At 51.1% G+C, this 20,043-nt stretch overlaps 1 protein-coding gene across 6 annotated transcripts in view; it reads right to left on the bottom strand.

Annotated features, from left to right (window-relative positions):
* The window catches only part of CHID1 (chitinase domain containing 1), a 174,988-nt gene that overhangs the window by 127,044 nt on the left and 27,901 nt on the right, over positions 1-20,043 (bottom strand). For 4 of the 6 annotated variants that reach the window (XM_068148576.1, XM_068148575.1, XM_068148577.1 and 1 more), the window contains exon 8: positions 16,522-16,614. The exons of the other annotated variants lie outside the window; for them this stretch is intronic. In XM_068148576.1, coding sequence (XP_068004677.1) covers positions 16,522-16,614 — 93 coding nt within the window. The remainder of the gene's footprint in view (positions 1-16,521; positions 16,615-20,043) is intronic. 6 annotated transcript variants of the gene reach the window in all.

Genomic DNA, 20,043 nt, shown 5'->3' on the forward strand with positions numbered 1-20,043 from the left:
AACCATGGCCCAAAGTGCCATGGCCACAGGTTTCTTGAACCCCTCCAGGCATGGGGACTCCACCACCTCCCTGGGCAGCCTCTGCCAGTCCCTGACCACTCCTGCAGCAAAGACATTTTTCCTCCTCTCCAACCTAAGCCCACCCTGGCACAGTTTCAGGCCATTTCCTCTTGTCCTATCACCTGATAATAAGGAGAAGAGACCAATCCCCACTTCATTCCAACCTCCTTTCAGGGAGCTGTAGAGAACAATGAGGTCTCTCCTCAGCCTCCTCTTCTTCAGCCTACACAATCTGGGTTCCCTCAGAGAACCATTTCTGCACTGAAAAGGCTCTCAAACACTGGAACAGGCTGCCCAGGGATGTTGTTGAATTCCCATCTCTGGAGGTGTTACAAGAAACAGAGATGCGGTGCTGAGGGCCATGGTTTATCTGGATGAGGGGATTGAGTCAGCCATCAGCAAATTTGCAGATGACACCACCTGGGAGCAGATGTTGGTCAGTTAGAGGGCTGGAAGGGCTCTGCAGAGGGACCTTCACCCACTGGACAGATGGGCAGAGGCCAACAGGATGGCATTCAACAAGTCCAAGTGCCAGGTGCTGCACATTGGTCACAACAACCCCAGGCAGTGCTACAGGCTGGGGGCAGAGTGGCTGAGAGCTGCCAGGCAGAGAGGGACCTGGGGGTGCTGATTGACAGCTGCCTGAACATGAGCCAGCAGTGTGCCCAGGGGGACAAGAAGGCCAATGGCATCCTGGCCTGCACCAGGAAGAGTGTGGCCAGCAGGAGCAGGGAAGTCATTGTGCCCTGTGCTCAGCACTGGTTAGGCCACACCTTGAGTCCTGTGTCCAGCTCTGGGCTCCTCAGTTGAAGAAGGACATTGAGAGACTTGAAGGTATTCAGAGAATGGCAACAAGGTTGGGAAGAGGCCTCAAGCACAAGCCCTACAAGGAGAGGCTGAGGGAGCTGGGATTGTTTAGCCTGGAGGAGAGGAGGCTCAGGGGAGACCTTCTTGCTCTCTCCAACTCCCTGAAGGGAGGTTGTAGCCAGGTGGGGGTTGGTGTCTTCTCTCAAGCTACCAGCACCAGAACAAGAGGACACAGTCTCAAGCTGCACCAGGGGAAGTTTAGGCTGGAGGTGAGGAGAAAGTTCTTCCCAGAGAGAGTTGTTAGCCATTGGAATGTGCTGCCCAGGGAGGTGGTGTTGTCCCCATCCCTGGAGGTGTTCAAGAGGGGATTGGATGTGGCACTTGGTGCCATGGTTTAGTCATGAGGTCTGTGGTGACAGGTTGGACTGGATGATCTTTGAGGTCTCTTCCAGCCTTGGTGATTCTGTGATACTGTTTAGCCCCAGCCTTGGTAGAGTTAGAGAATGTTGGACTCTCAAAGGGCTTTTCCAGCCAAAATGATTCTATGACTCTGTGATTCACCCTGTGCTTGCTGCCATGGAAGCTCTGCAGGCATTGCCTATGCCAGCAAAGCACGCAAGGAAGATTCCTTCCTCCTGCTCAGCCTCCATGCACATTCCCACCCCCTGGCTGTGCAAATGCCACTGCCTCTGCACACTACCACCAGGTACAGTCAAAAACGCTGTAAGGGAACACAGAAAATGTCTGGGCTGAAACAAATACATGGGTTTGGGAGGGAAGTTTTCTTTCATCCCAGGACATTTCAGGAGCAATCCAAAGGCAAAGGCTGCAGTGGATCCTTCAGCTCTGGAAGCAAGCTTCACCTGGAGGATCAGCCTGAGCTTTTGTTTGCACAAGCTGAATTCAATTAGCTCGACAGATGATTCAATATGTTGCCTTGCTGCATCTTGGACTTGATCTCATGTGCAAAGCTGCATTTTCCAGGCTGTCTTTCCCTGAGCAAACCCAACATTTTTAGCTCTTTAAAAGAGCCTCCTCTCAGATAGTGTTTGCTGCCAGACTGCTTTGATCTCCATACATATCAAAGGAGTCTCAATTACCAATTCCTAAGTAAACTGCTTACATTTAACTATGCTCTCTCTTTAAATGCTAATCAGGGTAAACACAAAAGGAACAACGTTTCAGCTCCCAGCATCCCAGCTGGTTCTGGCATTGCACATCCAGTTCAGTGTCTCCTTTATCAGCCTTTTGCCAGCTGCTGAACTCTGAAATATCATTTGATTGGGGATGATACTTGTTGCCATGGCTTTTGCTCGATTTGTGATTAACAGGCTGCAGCGATTCCAACAACTAAGGCATGGAAGATGCATTAAAGCACACTCTCAGCCACGGGCAGGAGTTAAAACCCAAAGGGAGTTTGAAGACAGGAGGTATTTAACACACAATGGGAAGCACTTTTCAGCTGAAGCCTTGTTATCCTATAAATTAAACACTTTCAAGTACAGCCGCGATGGAAATAGGCAAGAAAGGCAGGAAGAAAAGCACAGAGACAGAGTTGGTTAGGCTGGAAGAGACCTCTAAGGTCATGGACTCCAACTGTGAATCTAGCACTGCCAAGTCACCACCATGGCCCTCAGCACCACATCTCTGCTTCTTTTCAGCACCTCCAGAGATGGGGATTCCATGGCTTTGAAGCTACCCCTGTCCTGGGCAGCCTGTCCCAGGCCTTGACAACACTTTCAAGGGAGAAATTGTTCCTAATGTGCAAGCTAAACCTCGCCTGGTGCAACCTGAGGCTGATTCCTGTCATCCACTTGTTCCTTGGGAGAAGATGTGGCTCAGTTGGTAGTGGGAAGGTCATGAGTTCAAGCCTGCAGTGGGCAGTAGTGTCCTCCCTACTCTAGTTATGAGGTCTGTGGTGACAGGTTGGACTCGATGATCTTTGAGGTCTCTTCCAACCTTAGTGATGCTGATACTGATATATATAACATTCCCACCTCCTTTCAGGGACTTGTGGAGAGCAATGAGGTCTCCCCTCAGCCTCCTCTCCTCCAGCCTAAACACCCCCAGTTCCCTCAGCTACTCCTCCCCAGCCCTGCTCTCCAAACCCTTCCCCAGCTTCCCTACCTTTCTCTGTACACATTCCAGCCCCTCAATGTCCTTCCTGAAGGCTGCATTCAGGATTCTGCATAGTGATGGAATTAAATCCCACAGACTTGTAGGCTTTAAACCACACAGAGGCACTGTGAAGGTTTCAGGCTGGTCCTGTATCTGATTAATGCTCTGTCAGCTTCCTATTTACTCACAAAGTTAAAGAGGGTGTTCTAGTTAACACAGCAGCCAGGCATACATGGAAGACACAGATAGGTGGCTTATGTACCAGCATTAATTGAATAGGATGTGATTAGTGCATCCTCCTGGGCAATAAAGGTTTATGAATAAATCCCAGCAACTTTATGAATGCATAAAGAAACAAAACAATTGGTTTGGAGGGCTGAGACTTTAGGATTTGTTCACTTAAGCAGCAGATGTTATTTCCCACAGCTAGAAGCCAGGAATACATCACTGCTCCTCTAGAGACAGAGCCATCTAGGGACAGGCAAGCAATACAGATTTCAGGTGAAAAATTGCTCTTCAGATAGATGGCTTCTACCAGCTCCAGTGGGGTGTCTCAAAATCCCAGGGCAGAAAGCTGTTGGAGCTCGGGAAGTGGGTGCATGGGAGCCTCAGGAGGTTCAACAAGACCAGATGCAAGGTCCTGCACCTGAGTTGGGGAAATCCCAGATATCAACCCAGCCTGGGGGAACAAAGGGCTGGAGAGCAGCCATGGGGAGGACTTGGAGGTGCTGAGGATGAAAAGCTGGAGATGAGCGCTGCCAGCCCGGCCCCAAGCCTGTCCTGGGCTGATCCCCAGCAGCGTGGGCAGGGAGGGGATTCTGCCCCTCTGCTGTGCTCTGCTGAGACCCCTCTGCAGTGCTGGGGCAGCTCTGGAGTCCTCAGCACAGACAGGGAGCTGCTGGAGCAGGGCCAGAGGAGGACACAGCAGTGCTGGCACTGTTGTGAGGCCAGGCTGAGAGAGTTGGGCTTGGGCAGCCTGGACAAGGCTCCAGGGAGACCTTCTGGTGGCCTTTCAGTATTTGAAAGCAGGAGACAGACTTTTGAGCAGGGCCTGTTGTGACAGGACAAGGGATGATGGATTTGAACTAAAAGAAGGAGACTGAAGAGAATGGAGAAATGTTTGACACTGAGGGTGGGGAGAGCCTGGCCCAGGCTGCCCAGAGAGGTGGGAGATGCCCCATGGCTGGCAGCAGTGCAGGGCAGGTTGGGGCTGTGAGCAACCTGCTCTAGCTGCAGATGTCCCTGCTGAGTGCAGGGGGCTGGACTAGGTGACTTTCCAACCCAAAGCATTCTGTGATTCTCTGAATCCACTATCCTGTCAATATGCAGCACAGCAGCAGGAGGGACAATGCCAACACAAGGTCCAAACCTCAGTACAGTGGTTGACTACAAAACAACCTTGAAAGGCACAGTTACCATAACAAAGCAAATTTTGGGCAAGGCAAAATGTGTTTAACAATTCAGAGGGCTCAAGGTGGCTTCAACTCTTGGGTTTGTGTTTAGACAACCCAGATGTACCTCTACACAAACAACAGAGATTCCTTCTGGCCACGAGCTCTGACAACCACAGAATGGCTTAGGTTGAAAGGGACCTCAGAGATCATCCACCCTAACCTCCTTGCCAGGGACAGGGACACCTCTCAACTAGCCCAGGGTGCCCAAGGCCTCATCCAACCTGGCCTTGAACACCTCTAGGAAGGAGGCATCCACAACCTCCCTGGGAGAGTCCCTGCAGAGTCTCCCCACCCTCATACTGAAGAACTTTCCTAAGCTCCAGTCTAACCCTGCTCTGCCTCAGTTTAAACCATTCCCCCTTGGTCTGTCTCCAGACACCCTCAGCAAAAGTCTCTCTGCAGCCTTCCTGCACGATCCCTCCAGGTCCTGGCAGGCAGCTCTGAGGTCCCCCTGGAGTCTTCTCCAGGCTGAACACCCACAGCTCCCTCAACCTATCCTCATATCAGAGCTGCTCCAGCCCTTGGATCATCTTTGTGGCCTCCTCTGGACTCCCTCCAGTAGCTCTGTGTCCTTCTTCTGCTAGAGACACTGGACACATCATGACAACCTGATGGCCAAGGGCATCCTGGCCTGCATCAGGAACAGTGTAGCCAGCAAGAGCAGGGAAATCATTGCGCCCTGTACTCTGCACTGGTTAGGCCACACCTTGAGTCCTGTGTCCAGTTCTGGGCTCCTCAGTTTCAGAAGGACATTGAGAGACTTGAAGGTGTCCAGAGAAAGGCAACAAGGCTGGGGAGGGGTCTGGAGCACAGCCCTGTGAGGAGAGGCTGAGGGAGCTGGGGTTGCTTAGCCTGGAGAAGAGGAGGCTCAGGGGTGACCTCATTGCTCTCTACAACTACCTGAAAGGTGTTTGTAGCCAGGAAGGGGTTGGTCTCTTCTCCCAGGCAACCAGCACCAGAACAAGAGGACACAGTCTCAAGCTGTGCCAGGGGAGGTTTAGGCTGGAGGTGAGGAGAAAGTTCTTCCCAGAGAGAGTTGTTGGCCATTGGAATGTGCTGCCCAGGGAGGTGTTGAAGTCCCCATCCCTGGAGGTGCTCAAGAGGGGATTGGATGTGGCACTTGGTGCCATGGTTTAGTCATGAGGTCTGTGGTGACAGGTTGGACTTGATGATCTTTGAGGTCTCTTCCAACCTTGGTGATACTGTGAGACTGAATTCTTCAGGCTTGTGCTGTTTTCCACCCTCTCCCTACCACCAAAAGGAGGAGATGCACTTAGAGTGCTAACACTGTTGATAGCAATTACTTCAATTCTAGCAAAGCCTGCATTAGCATTTTGAACAGCAGCTGTGTGACAAAGTGACTGATAGAGCATCTTAGAAAAATGCTTTAAAGTGTTCTCCTTGGCTTGATCTGTAATAGACTGCAATTAATAGCAACAGAAAATTGCTCTAAGGAGGAGCTATCAGGTGGGAAGAAAGGTAGATCATAAGAAGGCAGCAAGCAAGCTGGGAAGGAACAGCAGAGAGGAGAGAAGATAGAGGAATTCCTCTTATTTTGTGATTTGACCAAAGCACAACAATCTTCAAGTGTTTATTATCACCACTGAACATCCCTGGGACACAAAGGCACAGCAGCCCTCCATTTTCCAGAGAGATCTGCATTAATGGTGGCTGACTGCTGCAAAGGCTCTCTCTTGAGCTGGGAAGAGCTTTTGAAGGACTTAGCTTCCATGTCTTTATTTCTGAGGAAGGACTGCAGCTCTAACCAAAAGCACAGGTCCTTCAAGGTGAGACAGCTGAAAGTAGTGTAACCTACTTATGGGTGAAGGAACAACAGATCACAGTGATGCTGCTGGGAACAGGGAGTACCAGCACATTGTTTTCAGAGCTATCTGACAAGACAAGGAAACCAGCCCAGCTGATACAGTACAGTCCTATTACTTAGTGTGAACATGATTGAGTTGAAAAAGATGAAAAGACCCTTGGGTTTTGTTTGTTTGGGGGGTTTGGTTTATTTGGTTTGGTTTTGTTTGTATGTGTGTTTGTTTGTTTGTTTCTGAAGTGCAAGTAGTCCATCTGAACCAAGAGGAGAAAGTTCTTTGCTGTGAGGGTGCTGGAGCAGGCTGCCCAGAGAGGTTGTGGAGTCTCCTTCTGTGGAGAGTTTCCAGCACTCCCTGGGCATTGTGAGCCTGGGCAGGCTGCTGTGGGTCACCCTGCTTCGGCAGGGGGGTTGGACTGGGTGAGTTCCAGAGGTTCCCTTCTGAACCCACACCATGCTGGGACTCTGGGATTCTGGGGAAGACTCAGTCTGGAGAAGAGAAGGCTCCCAGGTGACCTCATTGTGGCCTTCCAGGATCTGAAGGGGGCTACAGGAAGGCTGGGGAGTGACTGCTCAGGATCTGAGGGAGTGATAGGACTAGGGGGAATGGAATGAAGCTGGAGGTGGGAGGTTCTTCCCCATGAGAGTGGTGAAGCCCTGGAATGGGTTGTCCAGGGAGGTGGTTGAGGCTCCATCCCTGGAAGTGTTTAAGGCCAGGCTGGCTGAGGCTGTGGCCAGGCTGATCTAGTGTGGGGTGTCCCTGCCCATGGCAGGGGGGTTGGAACTGGGTGATCCTTGTGGTCCCTTCCAACCCTGACTGATACTGTGATAGGAAGGAATCTCCTCACAATGCAGCTGGGCTGTCAGAATCCTTCAGTCCCTAAAGAAAAGGACTCTGCACAGGTTTAGTGGCCATGGTGGTGGTGGGTAGGTGGTTGGACCCCATGATCTTGGAGGTCTTTTCCAGCTGAAGTAATTCTGTGGTTCTATTTTACAGCCCTGTTTGCCAATTGAAATGGCATTTATTTAGTTCCCTTATGCCCCAGCCTTCAACACTCTGCTTCTCTCTCTCTGCCTATCCAAAGCTGGTGGCCAGCCACATGTGGAAGCAAAAGGATTTCTGCATTAAACAAGTGCCCTCAAGTTAAGGATATAAAGCAGCTAAATTGTCCAACAGAGGAAAACATAAAGTGACTAAGCCCATCTAGAAGCCCACAGGTTTCACAGAAAATAAACTGCAATTGGATTTCCTGCAGCTATTGAAGATTAAAATTAGATCTGATTCTGGGCTTAAAGTCTTAAGATGGTAGAAAGTACCCATCCTATATTCAGGAATAGATTTGGACAAGGCTACATCATTGACCTCCAGAAGTGACATCACAGCTAAATGATCTCAGCACACAGACAACTTTTTACTCACCTACAACAAAGTCCCTGAAGCTTTTCAGCAGGAAACATTTAAGCCCTGCACAGCTACAAGTCTTATGAGGAGCAGCTGAGGGACCTGGGGGTGTTCAGCCTAGAGGAGGCTGAGGGGAGACCTCATTGCCCTCTGCAGCTCCCTGAGAGAAGGCTGCAGTGAGGTGGGAGTTGGTCTCTTCTCCCTAGTCTCAAGTGAGAGAAGGAGAGAGGAAATGGCCTGAAATTGTGCCAGGGGAGGGTCAGGTTGGAGCTGTGAGAGTGGTCAGGCTGCCCAGAGTGGCTGTGGAGTCCCCATCCCTGGAGGTGGTCAAGAAACCTGTGGATATGGTACCTGAGGCCATGGTGGTGCTGGGTTGAGGGTTGGACTGGAGAGGCTTAGAGGGCTTTTCCAACCTGTATGATTCTATGATTCTCCATCTACAGGCAGAGATGCTGTTCTCTCTTAGTGCCATCAGACCTCACTAGAAAGCTCAACAAAAAGTAGTGAGATGAATGCAGAGAAAAGTCCAGGCAGAGAGGAGAGATTTATTCCATCTTCTCAGCCCTTTTGGCAGCTTGAAAATGAAGGCACAGTGCAAGGTTGTGACAGCCCACAGGAAATTCAGGAGGCTGCACAAGAGCACCTGAAAGTGTGCTGTTAAATGGTCATAAAGCACAGTGGCTGGGAGCCTGCCCATGCTGCTTTACACCCCAAGGGCAGGAAAATGAGACACTGGAATGGTTTTCTTTAGCTGTCTGCTAACTCTCATCTGACAAACATCTACTAATGGCTCTCTACCACGGACTTAACATCACTGAATTTTCATGTGCAGGCACAAGATTGCTGAACAGCTGGAAGGAAAAAGGAAACTTGGGGCAGGGGGAGGAAAAAAGCCAGTCTCTCACTGCTGACAACGTGACTGTTGGGAGCCTTCCCCACTTCTCATCATCAGGAAGTCAAGCTCAGCACGCCAGAAATATCAGCACAAGCAGGAGGAGGTGTCTTTTCCACGAGGTGAAACTCAGAGATAAGGCATAAACCCCCCAGGACCAGCACGTGTGGCACATCTGTTGCCTGCTCTGCAGGCAGCAGAGCCTCCTGCACCACGCTCCAGCACTGCAGGAAGCCTGCTCCCTGTCTCTAATCCTCTCCAGCAGGTTATGCTTCCTCAGTCTGCAGCCCCATGGGGCACAGCCCACACCAAACCTCCTGAAAGCAACTAACTTGGACAACAAGTTATCCATGGGACATCAAGGTGCCCTGGGGGCCAAGAAGGCCAAAGGGATCCTGGGGTGTATGAAGAGCTGTGTGTCCAGCAGAGCCAGGCAGGTTCTCCTCCGCCTCTACTCGGCACTGGTCAGACCTCATCTTGAATACTGCCTTCAGTTCTGGGCTCCCCAGTTCAAGAGGGACAGGGATCTGCTGGAGAGGGTCCAGCAGAGGGCTGCAAGGATGCTTAGGGGAATGAGCACTTCCTGGGGAGGAGAGGCTGAGGGACCTGGGGCTGTTTAATCTTGAAAAGAGAAGACTTAGAGGGCTGGGGGTCAGGAGGAAGGGGACAGGGACAGGCTCTGCTCAGTTGCTCCCTGGGATAGGACAAGGAGCAATGTATGTAAGCTGCAGCACAGGAGGTTCCACCTCAGCACAAGGGAGAACTTCTGCACTGTAAGAGTCACAGAACACTGGAACAGGCTGCCCAGAGAGGTTGTGGAGACTTTAAGGCCTGTCTGGATGTGTTCCTGTGTGACCTGTGCTGGATTCTATACTCTTGCTCTGGCAGGACCCTTTGGGTCCCTTCTGACCCCTGATATCCTGTGACCCTGTGAAGAGGGATTTGGAGCTTCTCAGTCTGACAGGAACAAGGCATCACCCATGACACAGACATAAGTAACATAAGTTACCCACATATGACAGGGACACTCCTAGAATCACAGAATGGTTTTGGTTGGAAGAGACCTTGAAGATCATCCAGTCCAACCATTAACCCAGCACTGCCAGGTCCCCACTAAACCATGGCCCTCAGCATCACAGCTCCACAGCTTTTCAATCCCTCCAGGGACGGGGACTCCACCACTGCCCTGAGCAACCTGTTCCAGGCCTTAGCAATGATTTTGGGGGAGAAATTGTTCCTGATGTCTAACCTAAACCTCCACTGGTGCCACTTGAGGCCATTTCTTCTTTCCTCTTCTCATTACCTTTGAGAAGCAAGGTATGGAGAGAGTAGAAGAATGTAGAGATCCAGAATGTGAACAGTTCTGGGGACAAGACAACCTTCATTACCACAATTCCCTGAAAGGCATGATGTGAAGAGGAGAAGAGGGGGCTCAGGGGTGACCTCATTGCCCTCTACAACTACCTGAAAGGTGGTTGTAGCCGGGAAGGGGTTGGTCTCTTCTCCCAGGCAACCAGCACCAGAACAAGAGGACACAGTCTCAAGCTGTGCCAGGGGAAGTTTAGGCTCGAGGTGAGGATAAAGTTCTTCACCGAGCGAGTCATTCGTCATTGGAACGGGTTGCCCAGGGAGGTGGTGGAGTCATCGACCCTGGAGGCGTTCAAGAGGGGATTGGATGTGGCACTTGGTGCCATGGTCTAGTCATGGGGTCTGTGTTGATAGGTTGGACTCGACGATCCTCGAAGTCCTTTCCAACCTAAGCGATACTGTGATACTGTGATACTGTGTAATTAACAGCATGGTGGGGGTTAGAAGGGACCTCTGGAGATCATCTAATCCACTCCCCCTGCTCACCTAGAGAACACATGGAGAACACCCAGAGAACATATACTCCTTGTATATGCTGGCAGCACCTGAAAGGTGGTTGTAGAGGGCAATGAGGTCACCCCTGAGCCTCCTCTTCTCCAGGCTAAGCAACCCCAGCTCCCTCAGCCTCTCCTCACAGGGCTGTGCTCCAGACTCCTCCCCAGCTTTCTTGCCCTTCTCTGGACACCTTCAAGTCTCTCAAACTGAGGGGCCCAGAACTGGACACAGGACTCAAGGTGTGGCCTAACCAGTGCTGAGCACAGGGCACAATGACTTCCCTGCTCCTGCTGGCCACACTGTTCCTCATGCAGGCCAGGATGCCCTTGGCCTTCTTGTCCCCCTGGGCACACTGCTGCCTCATGTTCAGGCAGCTGTCAATCAGCACCCCCAGGTCCCTCTCTGTTTGGCAGCTCTCAGCCACTCTGACCCCAGCCTGTAGCTCTGCCTGGGGTTGCTGTGGCCAAAGTGCAGCACCTGGCACTTGGACTTGTTGAATGCCATCCTGTTGGCCTCTGCCCATCTGTCCAGCCTGGCAAGGTCCCTCTGCAGAGCCCTTCTGCCCTCTAACTGACCAACATCTGCTCCCAGCTTGGTGTCAGCTGCACATTTGCTGATGACTGACTCAGTGCCCTCCTCCAGATCATCAATGAAGATGTTAAAGAGCACAGGGCCCAGCACTGCTCCCTGGGGCACACCACTGGTGCCTGGCTGCCAGCTGGCTGTGGCACCATTCACCACCACTCTCTGGGCTCAGCCTCCAGCCAGTTCCTAACCCAGCTCAGAGAGCTGCTGGCCAAGCCAGGGGCTGACAGCTTGGCCAGCAGTTTGCTGTAGGGGACAGCATCAAAGGCCTTGCTGAAGTCCAGGTAGACCACATCCACAGGCCTCCCCACATCCACCAGATGGGTCACCTGGTCATAGAAGGAGCTCAGGTTGGAGAGGCAGGACCTGGCCCTCCTAAATCCATGCTGGCTGCACCTGAGCCCTTGGCCATCCTTCAGGTGCAGTTATTGCCCCCAGGTAATACCTGGTCACTTCACCACCATGGAGCACAGCAGCCAGCCATGCTCATGATGCAAGGCCACCACACATCTTTTGACCTGAAGGGCAGCCAAATGTGACCAAATGGCACCTGGGCATTGGCAAAGCTCTTGCTAACCAAGCTGTACAGCACTGGCATGGCCCACAGTTCCATCTGAAGTGCCAATAATGAAGTCAAATCACTCTGCAGGTACTCTGCATCACCTTCCACCCTTGTCTTCAGCTCTGTCTGCTCACTCTCACATAGATGCATCACAGCTTCATCATACAAACCCCTGAAGGAACAGACACAATCTCCCTGAAATACACACTACTGGAGTCCCATTTTCTCCCCAGCAAAAGACCTGGGGTACAATAAAAGTGGGGGTTCTCAGTTTCATTCTGTAGCACTTAAAGACAATGTAGAATCTTGTCCTAAAAATGTAAAAAATTTAAGAGGACTCAAATTCCTCCCACATGTAAGAAAAAAACCCTGCTGCATCCAAAGCAGTGCTGCCAGCAGACCCAGAGAGGTGATTCTGCCACTTGGCTCTGCTCTGGGGAGACCTCACCTGCAGTACTGTGTGCAGGGCTGGAGCCCTCAGCACAGGAAGGACCTGGACCTGATGGAGCAGGTCCAGAGGAGGCCATGAAAATGATCAAGGGATTGGAGCAGCTCTGCTACGAGGCCAGGCTGAGGGAGCTGGGGGTGTTTAGCCTGGAGAAGAGAAGGCTCCAGGAAGACCTATAATAGCAACCCTCCAGTACCTGAAGGGGGCTCCAGGAAGGATGGAGAGAGGCTGTTTGCAAAGGCCTGCAGGGACAGGAGCAGGGGCAATGGCTTCAAACTAGAGCAGAGCAGATTGAGATTGGATGTGAGGAACAACTTCTGCACCACGAGGGTAATGGAACACTGCAACAGGTTGCCCAGGGAGGTGGTTGAGGCTCCATCCCTGGAGATATTCAATGTGAGGCTGGAGAGGGCTCTGGGCAACCTGATCCAGTGGAGGATGTCCCTGCTGAGTGCAGAGGGGGTTGGACTGGATGAGCTCTGGAGGTCCCTCCTAACCCAGAGCACTCTGTGATTCTATGACTCTCACCTCCCACATTTGGGGATTTTAACAAATTGAGTCTTAAGACTCAAATATCTTTCTGCTATAAACACTGAGAGATAAGAACTGCTAACTGCTGCTGAGGCAGAAAAGGATATAAACTGGCACATCTGTTAGATCCAAATCAGTGCACCAAAAAGAACAGAATCATTATCACTTACAAATATTATCCCCTTACCAAATGCATTTGCTGTACACATGAACTATCCAAGTCAAAACAAATAATCTTGAGAACCCAGGGCCCTCTTCTAGATAAAATTCCTTCCTGGAGCTCTGTTTTTCTTACTTAAAGAGTAACTGTTATCTGTCAGAGCTGAAATCATGCCCAGAGGCACAAAAAGTTCTCTTGCATGCTACTTTTATGGCACTTCTCACTCCTTGGCAACAAGTGATTAAGCTCCACAACTGTTTCTGCTCTTGTTCTGAAAGTTCTCACCAGATGCTTTGGTTAACTGAAGAGGAAGTCCCTCTGCAAGTTACTGTGACATCACAAGTTCAGTGGTAAATGTGACTGTGCATAGCTATCACAGTGGGGCCAGCAGGGTGAGAGAGGGGATTCTGCCCCTCTGCTCTGCTCTGCTGAGACCTCACCCAGAGTACTGTGTCCAGCTCTGGGGCCCTCAACACAAGAGAGACATGGACCTGCTGGAGAGGGTCCAGAGGAAACCACAAAGATGATCATAGGGCTGGAGCACCTATCCTGGGATGACAGGATGAAAGAAGTGGGTTGTTCAGCATGGAGAAGACCTTAGAGCTGTATTTCAGTATCTGCAGGGGACCTACAGGAAAGCTTGGACTGTTCAGAAGGGCCTGTGGGGATAGGACATGGGACAATGGTTTGACACTGGAGCAGGGCAAAGTTAGGAGGAAGTCCTGCACAATGAGAGTGGTGAAATATTAGGGTAGATTGCCCAGGGCTGTGGTTCAGGCCCCATCCCTGAAACTTGGTGGGATGAATCCCATGACTGGGATGTAGGGATAGATGGGTATAAACTCTTTAGGAAGGATAGGCAGGGAAGGAGAGGAGGAGGTGTTGCCCTCTATGTCAATAGCCAGTTGGAATCAGTGGAGCTCCAACTGGGGAGGGATGATAAGCTAGTTGAGAGCGTATGGGTCAAAATTAAAGGCAGGACAGGGGAAGAAGATATTACTGTGGGGGTCTCCTACAGACCACCTGACCAGCAGATCCAAGCAGATGAGGCCCTCCATAGGCAAATAGAAGCAGCTTCCAGGTCACAAGCCCTGGTCCTCATGGGTGATTTCAACCACCCGGATATCTGCTGGAGGGACAACACAGCAAGGCACCAGCAATCCAGGATGTTCCTGGACTGCATAGAAGACAACTTCCTCCTCCAAATGGTGGAGGAACCAACAAGAAATGGTGCTATGCTGGACCTTGTTCTCACCAACAGGGAAGGGCTGGTAAGCAATGTGAGGCTCATAGACGGCCTTGGCTGCAGTGACCATGAAGCAGTTGAATTTAACATCCTCAGGGCAATCAGGAGGAAGTATTCCAAGCTCACGACCCTAGACTTTAGGCATGCAGATTTTGATGGCTTCAGGGATCTGCTAGCCAAAGTGTCATGGGACAAAGCCCTGGAGGGAAGAGGGACCCAGGACAGCTGGTCAGTATTCAAGGACCACCTCCTCTGTGTCCAGGAGCTCTGTGTACCAACAAAGAGAAAAGCAGGAAAGAATGCTAGGAGGCCTGCCTGGATGGGCAAGGAGCTACTGGACACACTATTACTTAAAAGGAAACTCTACAGGAAGTGGAGGGAAGGACAGGTAGAACAGGGGGAATACAAGGAAGCTGCCCGAGCAGCAAGAGTCCTGGTCAGGAAAGCCAAAGCAGAGTTTGAGTTGAATCTAGCCAGGGAGATTAAAGGGAACACTAAGAACTTTTACAGGTATATTAATGGGAAGAAGACGACTAGGGAAGGTGTGGGCCCCCTCAGAAAGGAAACTGGTTACATGGTCACAAGTGATGAGGAAAAGGCTGAGGTACTTAATAACTTCTTTACCTCAGTCTTCACTGCAAGGGCCTCTAGCCACACTCCTGATGTTATGGAAGTCAAAGCCAGGGACGGGGAGGAAGAACTGCCCATTGTAAGTGCAGATCAGGTTCGTGATCATCTGAAGAACCTGAAAGTGTTCAAGTCCATGGGACCCGACGGGATACACCCACGGGTACTGAGAGAACTGGCAGAGGAGGTTGCTAAACACCTCTCTATTATATTTCAAAAGTCATGGCAGTCTGGGGAAGTCCCCACAGACTGGAAAAGGGGAAACATTGCCCCCATCTTCAAAAAGGGCAAGAAGGAGGAACCAGGGAACTACAGGCCAGTCAGTCTCACCTCTGTGCCTGGAAAGATCATGGAGCAGATCCTCCTGGAGTCACTACTCGCTCAAAAGAATAGTGAAGAGGTGATTGGGAACAGTCAGCATGGCTTTGCCAAGGGCAAATCCTGCCTGACCAACCTGGTGGCCTTCTATGAGCAGGTGACAAAATTAATAGATGAGGGGCGAGCAACTGATGTCGTTTACCTGGAGCTGAGCACAGCCTTCGACACTGTCCCGCACCACATCCTGGTCTCCAGGCTGGTGACACATGGGTGTGATGGCTGACCACTGGATGGATAAGGAACTGGCTTGATGGCCGCACCCAAAGAGTGGCTGTCAATGGCTCCATGTCCCAGTGGAGGCCAGGGACAAGCGGAATCCCTCAGGGATCAGTCCTGGGACCTGTCTTATTCAACATCTTTGTGGGGGACATGGACAGTGGCATTGAGTGCACCCTCAGCAAGTTTGCTGATGACACCAAGCTGTGTGGTGCAGCAGACACGCTGGAGGGAAGGGAGGCCATCCAGAGGGACCTTGACAGGCTGGAGAGGTGGGCACAGGCCAACCTCATGAAGTTCAATAAGAGCAAGTGCAGGGTCCTGCATCTGGGTCGAGGCAATCCCAGGCACAAATCCAGGCTGGGCAGGGACTGGCTGGAAAGTAGCCCTGAGGAGAGAGACTTGGGGGTGCTGGTGGACAAAAAGCTCAACATGAGCTCTCAGTGTGCACTTGCAGCCCGCAAAGACAATCAGATCCTGGGCTGCATCAGGAGAAGTGTGGCCAGCAGGGCAAGGGAGGTGATCCTCCCCCTCTGCTCAGCTCTGGTGAGACCCCACCTGGAGTACTGTGTCCAGTTCTGGAGCCCCTATTACAAGAGGGATGTGGAGGTGCTGGAACGTGTCCAGAGAAGGGCCACAAGGATGATCAGAGGGCTGGAGCACCTCTCCTATGAGGACAGACTGAAGGAGTTGGGGCTGTTCAGTCTGGAGAAGAGAAGGCTCTGAGGTGACCTAATTGTGGCCTTCCAGTATCTGAAGGGGGCCTACAGGAAGGCTGGGGAAGGACTTCTCAGGATATCAGGTAGTGATAGGACTAGGGGGAATGGAATGAAGCTGGAGGTGGGGAGATTCAGGCTAGATGTGAGGAGGAAGTTCTTCACCATGAGAGTGGTGAAACCCTGGAATGTGTTGTCCAGGGAGGTGGTCGAGGCCCCGTCCCTGGGGGTGTTTAAGACCAGGCTGGATGAGGCTCTGTCCAGCCTGATCTAGTGTGGGGTGTCCCTGCCCATGGCAGGGGGGTTGGAACTAGATGATCCTTGTGGTCCCTTCCAACCCTGAATGAAACTATTAAACTATCCCTGGAGACACTCAAAGTCAGGTTTCATGTGCCTCTGGGCAGCCTGCTCTGGTTGGAGATGTCCCTGCTGCCTGCAGGGGCTTGGACAAGATGACCTTTGAGGGTCCTTTCCAACTCAGGACAACGTGTGATGCTGTGAAACATGCTTGAAGAGAGGGCTACCCACACTCAGCTTGTTATTCATGTAAGCCAGACAGCTACAAACAAAGCTTTGAATGTCTTGTCTATCAGACAAGCAAGTATTCCTCCTCTGCCACCTGAGCAGGCATACTCACCCTGCTGCAACAGCAGGAGGGATGACCAGGATGAGTTTAAGTTGTGCTTCATGCAGAGCTTCAGAGAGGTGAGTGAGCAGGTGAATCAGCTCCCTGAAATACAAATGTATTGTTAGAGAGAAAGGGCAGTAAAACTGATTCATTGACAAGAGCAAATTAACAGGCAACAGCAGAAATAATGGAGAAGATGCAGCTGGCAGGGGAGCCAAACACAGCTTGCAGTGAATGACCAGAGCAGGAAAAAGTGATCAGAGGTTTGCCCTCTTCCAGCAAGTCAGAACACTGACCTGCTGCAGGCAGTCTTAGGTTTACTGGCTCTGGTGATCACCCCGGAGCTAAAACATTCCCCAGCTGTGTTTTAATCTAACTACACACTGTGTGCAAACCCAGAGCATCTTCTTAGAGGGCTGGAGCAGCTCTGCTGTGAGCACAGGCTGAGGCAGCTGGGGTTGTTCAGCCTGGAGGGGAGAAGACCCCAGGGGGACCTCAGAGCTGCTTTCCAATACCTAAAGGGATCTTGTTCCTAGGAAGGCTGGAGAGGGACCTTTCAGAAGGGTGTCTAGAGACAGGCCAAGGGGGAATGGTTTGAAGCTGGGGGAGGGCAGGGTTAGACTGGAGCTTAGGAAGGTGTTCTTCAGCATGAGGGTGGGGAGAACAGGTTGCCCCAAGAGGTAGTGGATGCCCCATCCCTGGAGGTGTTCAAGGGCTGTGATGAACAGCTCGTGACAACAAAGTGTCACTGCCAGCTCTGTCTCTCCTCCAGGAGCTACAGGAAGCAGCTTTTGGGCTGTCTGCAGCATGTACTGCTGCCATTGTTGCTCTGGCAATGCTCTCCCTCCCATTTCCTTATCTTAGGCATTCCACATTGTGTCACTATTCAGACAAATCAATTACAGCACAGAAAAGCTCTCTCCCATAGGAGCACATGAAAAGACTGCAACTCTGAACAGACATTTATTGACCCACACACACACCCAGCATGGCTCTCCTGCCATAAGCTCATCAAAAGCAGCATTCAAGCTTGCTACACCTTTCCCACTGCTTTGTGTCTCATGGCCAAGTAGCTTTTGTAGCTACCAGATTGCAGTTATGAGCACAGCCTTCATTAGCTGTCAGAGAGGCTACCTGCACGATCAGGCTGATCTCTGGCATTGAGATTCTTCTGCACTGTTCATTAGCCCACATCTCTCTTCTCTGCCTGGCTGCCTTTTGCAGCTGCAGGGACTTGGGAGACCTCCACACTGAGCAAAACATTGGCTGACTTGAATTATTTCAAAGGTGAGGGGATAGAAGGAGGGGCAGGACAGGATAAAAGCACCTCACAAAGGTGCAGAGCAAGGTAACATCTTTTTCATTTTCACTTAGAAACAGAACTCACAAACCCTGTTCCCACTCTGCATCTTCACCTACCTGTCTCAGCTCCTAAAATCTTGCCAATCCAGACAGCAATGCTTTAAATCAGGAGAAGAAAAGCAATTGGAATAATTTGGAACCAGATGTAGATAAAGAAGGGGGGGTGGGGGGGGGTGGGGGGAAGGCAAGTGAATATGAAATTCAAGGTTTCCCACTTCCTTAGCAAGGTCAGAGCCTGGGGATTAGCCAGCTGAGGTAAAAATTCACCCACAAAAGCAGTGACTGCACCAAAGTAGCATACTTTAACCCCAGAAAGGCATACAGCTTAGAGCCACAGCCTGCAACTGGGACCAAAGGACAGAGATGGGTGGCCTGAGGAAGGGGCAGGAGTGCAGTTTGGATTGCTGCTTCTATTTTCTAGCTAGCAGAAAGGGCTCTAACTGAAAATACTCCAGGAAAAGGGCCACTTGCTCTCCTCCCATCACCAAATCCCAGCAGTATAGCTCTGGCCAAAAGACAATTAGCTCCAGCTTGGACACTGCCCTGCAACACTCCAGGCTTGGGGAAGAGTGGCTGGAAACTGCCAGGTAGAAAAGGACCTAGGGGTGCTGGTCAACAGCAACAGAACATGAACCAATGTGTGCCCAGGGGGGCAAGAGGGCCACAAGCATCCTGGGCTGGATCAGCAATGGTGTGACCAGCAGGATGAGAAGAGTGATTGTCCCTTGTCCTGGGCACTGGTGAGGCCACACCTTGAGAACTGGGGTACTCCAACAGGTCCAGAGAGGGACAACAAAGCTGGGGATGGGTCTGGAGAACAGGGCTGGGGAGGAGCAGCTGAGGGAGCTGGGGGTGTTTAGTCTGGAGAATAAAAGGCTGTGGGGAGACCTTCTCACTCTCTAGAACTCCTTGAAAGGAGGCTGGATCCAGGTGGAGGTCGATCTCTTCTTCTAAGTACAAGTGATAGGACAAGAAGAAATGGCTTAAGTTGCCCCAGGGGAGGCTTAGGTTGACATTAGAATAAACTTTGATGAAAGGGCTCTCAAAGACTGGAATAAGCTCCCCAGGGAGGAGAGGTTGAATCCCCACCCCTGAAGGTGTTTAAAAGACACAGAGTCATGGTGCTGAGGGCCATGGCTGAGCCCCAGCCTGGGTAGAGTTGGAGAACAGTTGGAATTTATGCCCTCAAAAGGCTTTTCCAAGCAAAATGGTTCTATGATTCTATGAAGAAAAGGGGTGACTGGAGAACAACAACAGATCCCTGCTCAAGAAACCCAGATTAACATCTACTCATTAATCTGTCAAGCCAAGACTTTGGGTCCTAAAAGCCTCCCAGCAAATCAGCCAGGATTCATGCCTAAGGACTTAATTTAGGTTCATTTCCATTTGTCAGGCAAGACAGATAAATCAAGCATGCACTCTCCCCCTCACCCCAAACAGCCACAGCAGAATGCTCATTGTGTGTGTGCTATAAATTCACACTTTACTGTGTGCCCACAGTGCTTCCCAGGCTTTTAAGCACAATATTCTCCCATCCCACCACTGGTAATTGAGAAAGAAAAGCTACTGACATTTTAAACATTATAATGAGGTGGAGGAAAGCAGGAACAGAATCACTCTTCCTGAAAAGGCTTCATTAAATATTTACTAGGAACTTCAACATTGTCAAATTTAACTTCAGAGTAGCTACTAAAACACTGGCAGCTTTAAGGCTATCTTGAGCTAATTAAGGTCTACTTCATTCCTACTACTTCAGGCCTTCTACCATCCCTACCATTTGGTAGGCCAATTTTCCAGGTGTTCATCACTTCCAAGTCTCTTGTGCCCTCTGCAAACCTCCAAACTTTCAGCACTCCAGAGTTTAAGGGAAGCTTTGGTTTTCAGAAGTCCCCTTCACCACAGGGATCAGTGCTGGGCCCCATCCTCTTTAATATCTTCACTGATGATCTGGATGAGGGCATTGAGTCAGTCATCAGCAAATTTGCAGGTGACAGCAAGCCGGGAGCAGATGTTGGTCAGTTAGAGGGCAGGAAGGGCTCTGCAGAGGGACCTTGCCAGGCTGGACAGATGGGCAGAGGCCAACAGGATGGCATTCAACAAGTCCAAGTGCCAGGGGCTGCACTTTGGCCACAGCAACCCCAGGCAGAGCGACAGGCTGGGGTCAGAGTG

The sequence above is a fragment of the Melanerpes formicivorus genome, unplaced genomic scaffold, assembly GCF_026170545.1.
Source record: "Melanerpes formicivorus ecotype bairdi unplaced genomic scaffold, bMelFor1.0.p_v2 SCAF_16, whole genome shotgun sequence".
Taxonomy (NCBI): Eukaryota; Metazoa; Chordata; class Aves; order Piciformes; family Picidae; genus Melanerpes; species Melanerpes formicivorus.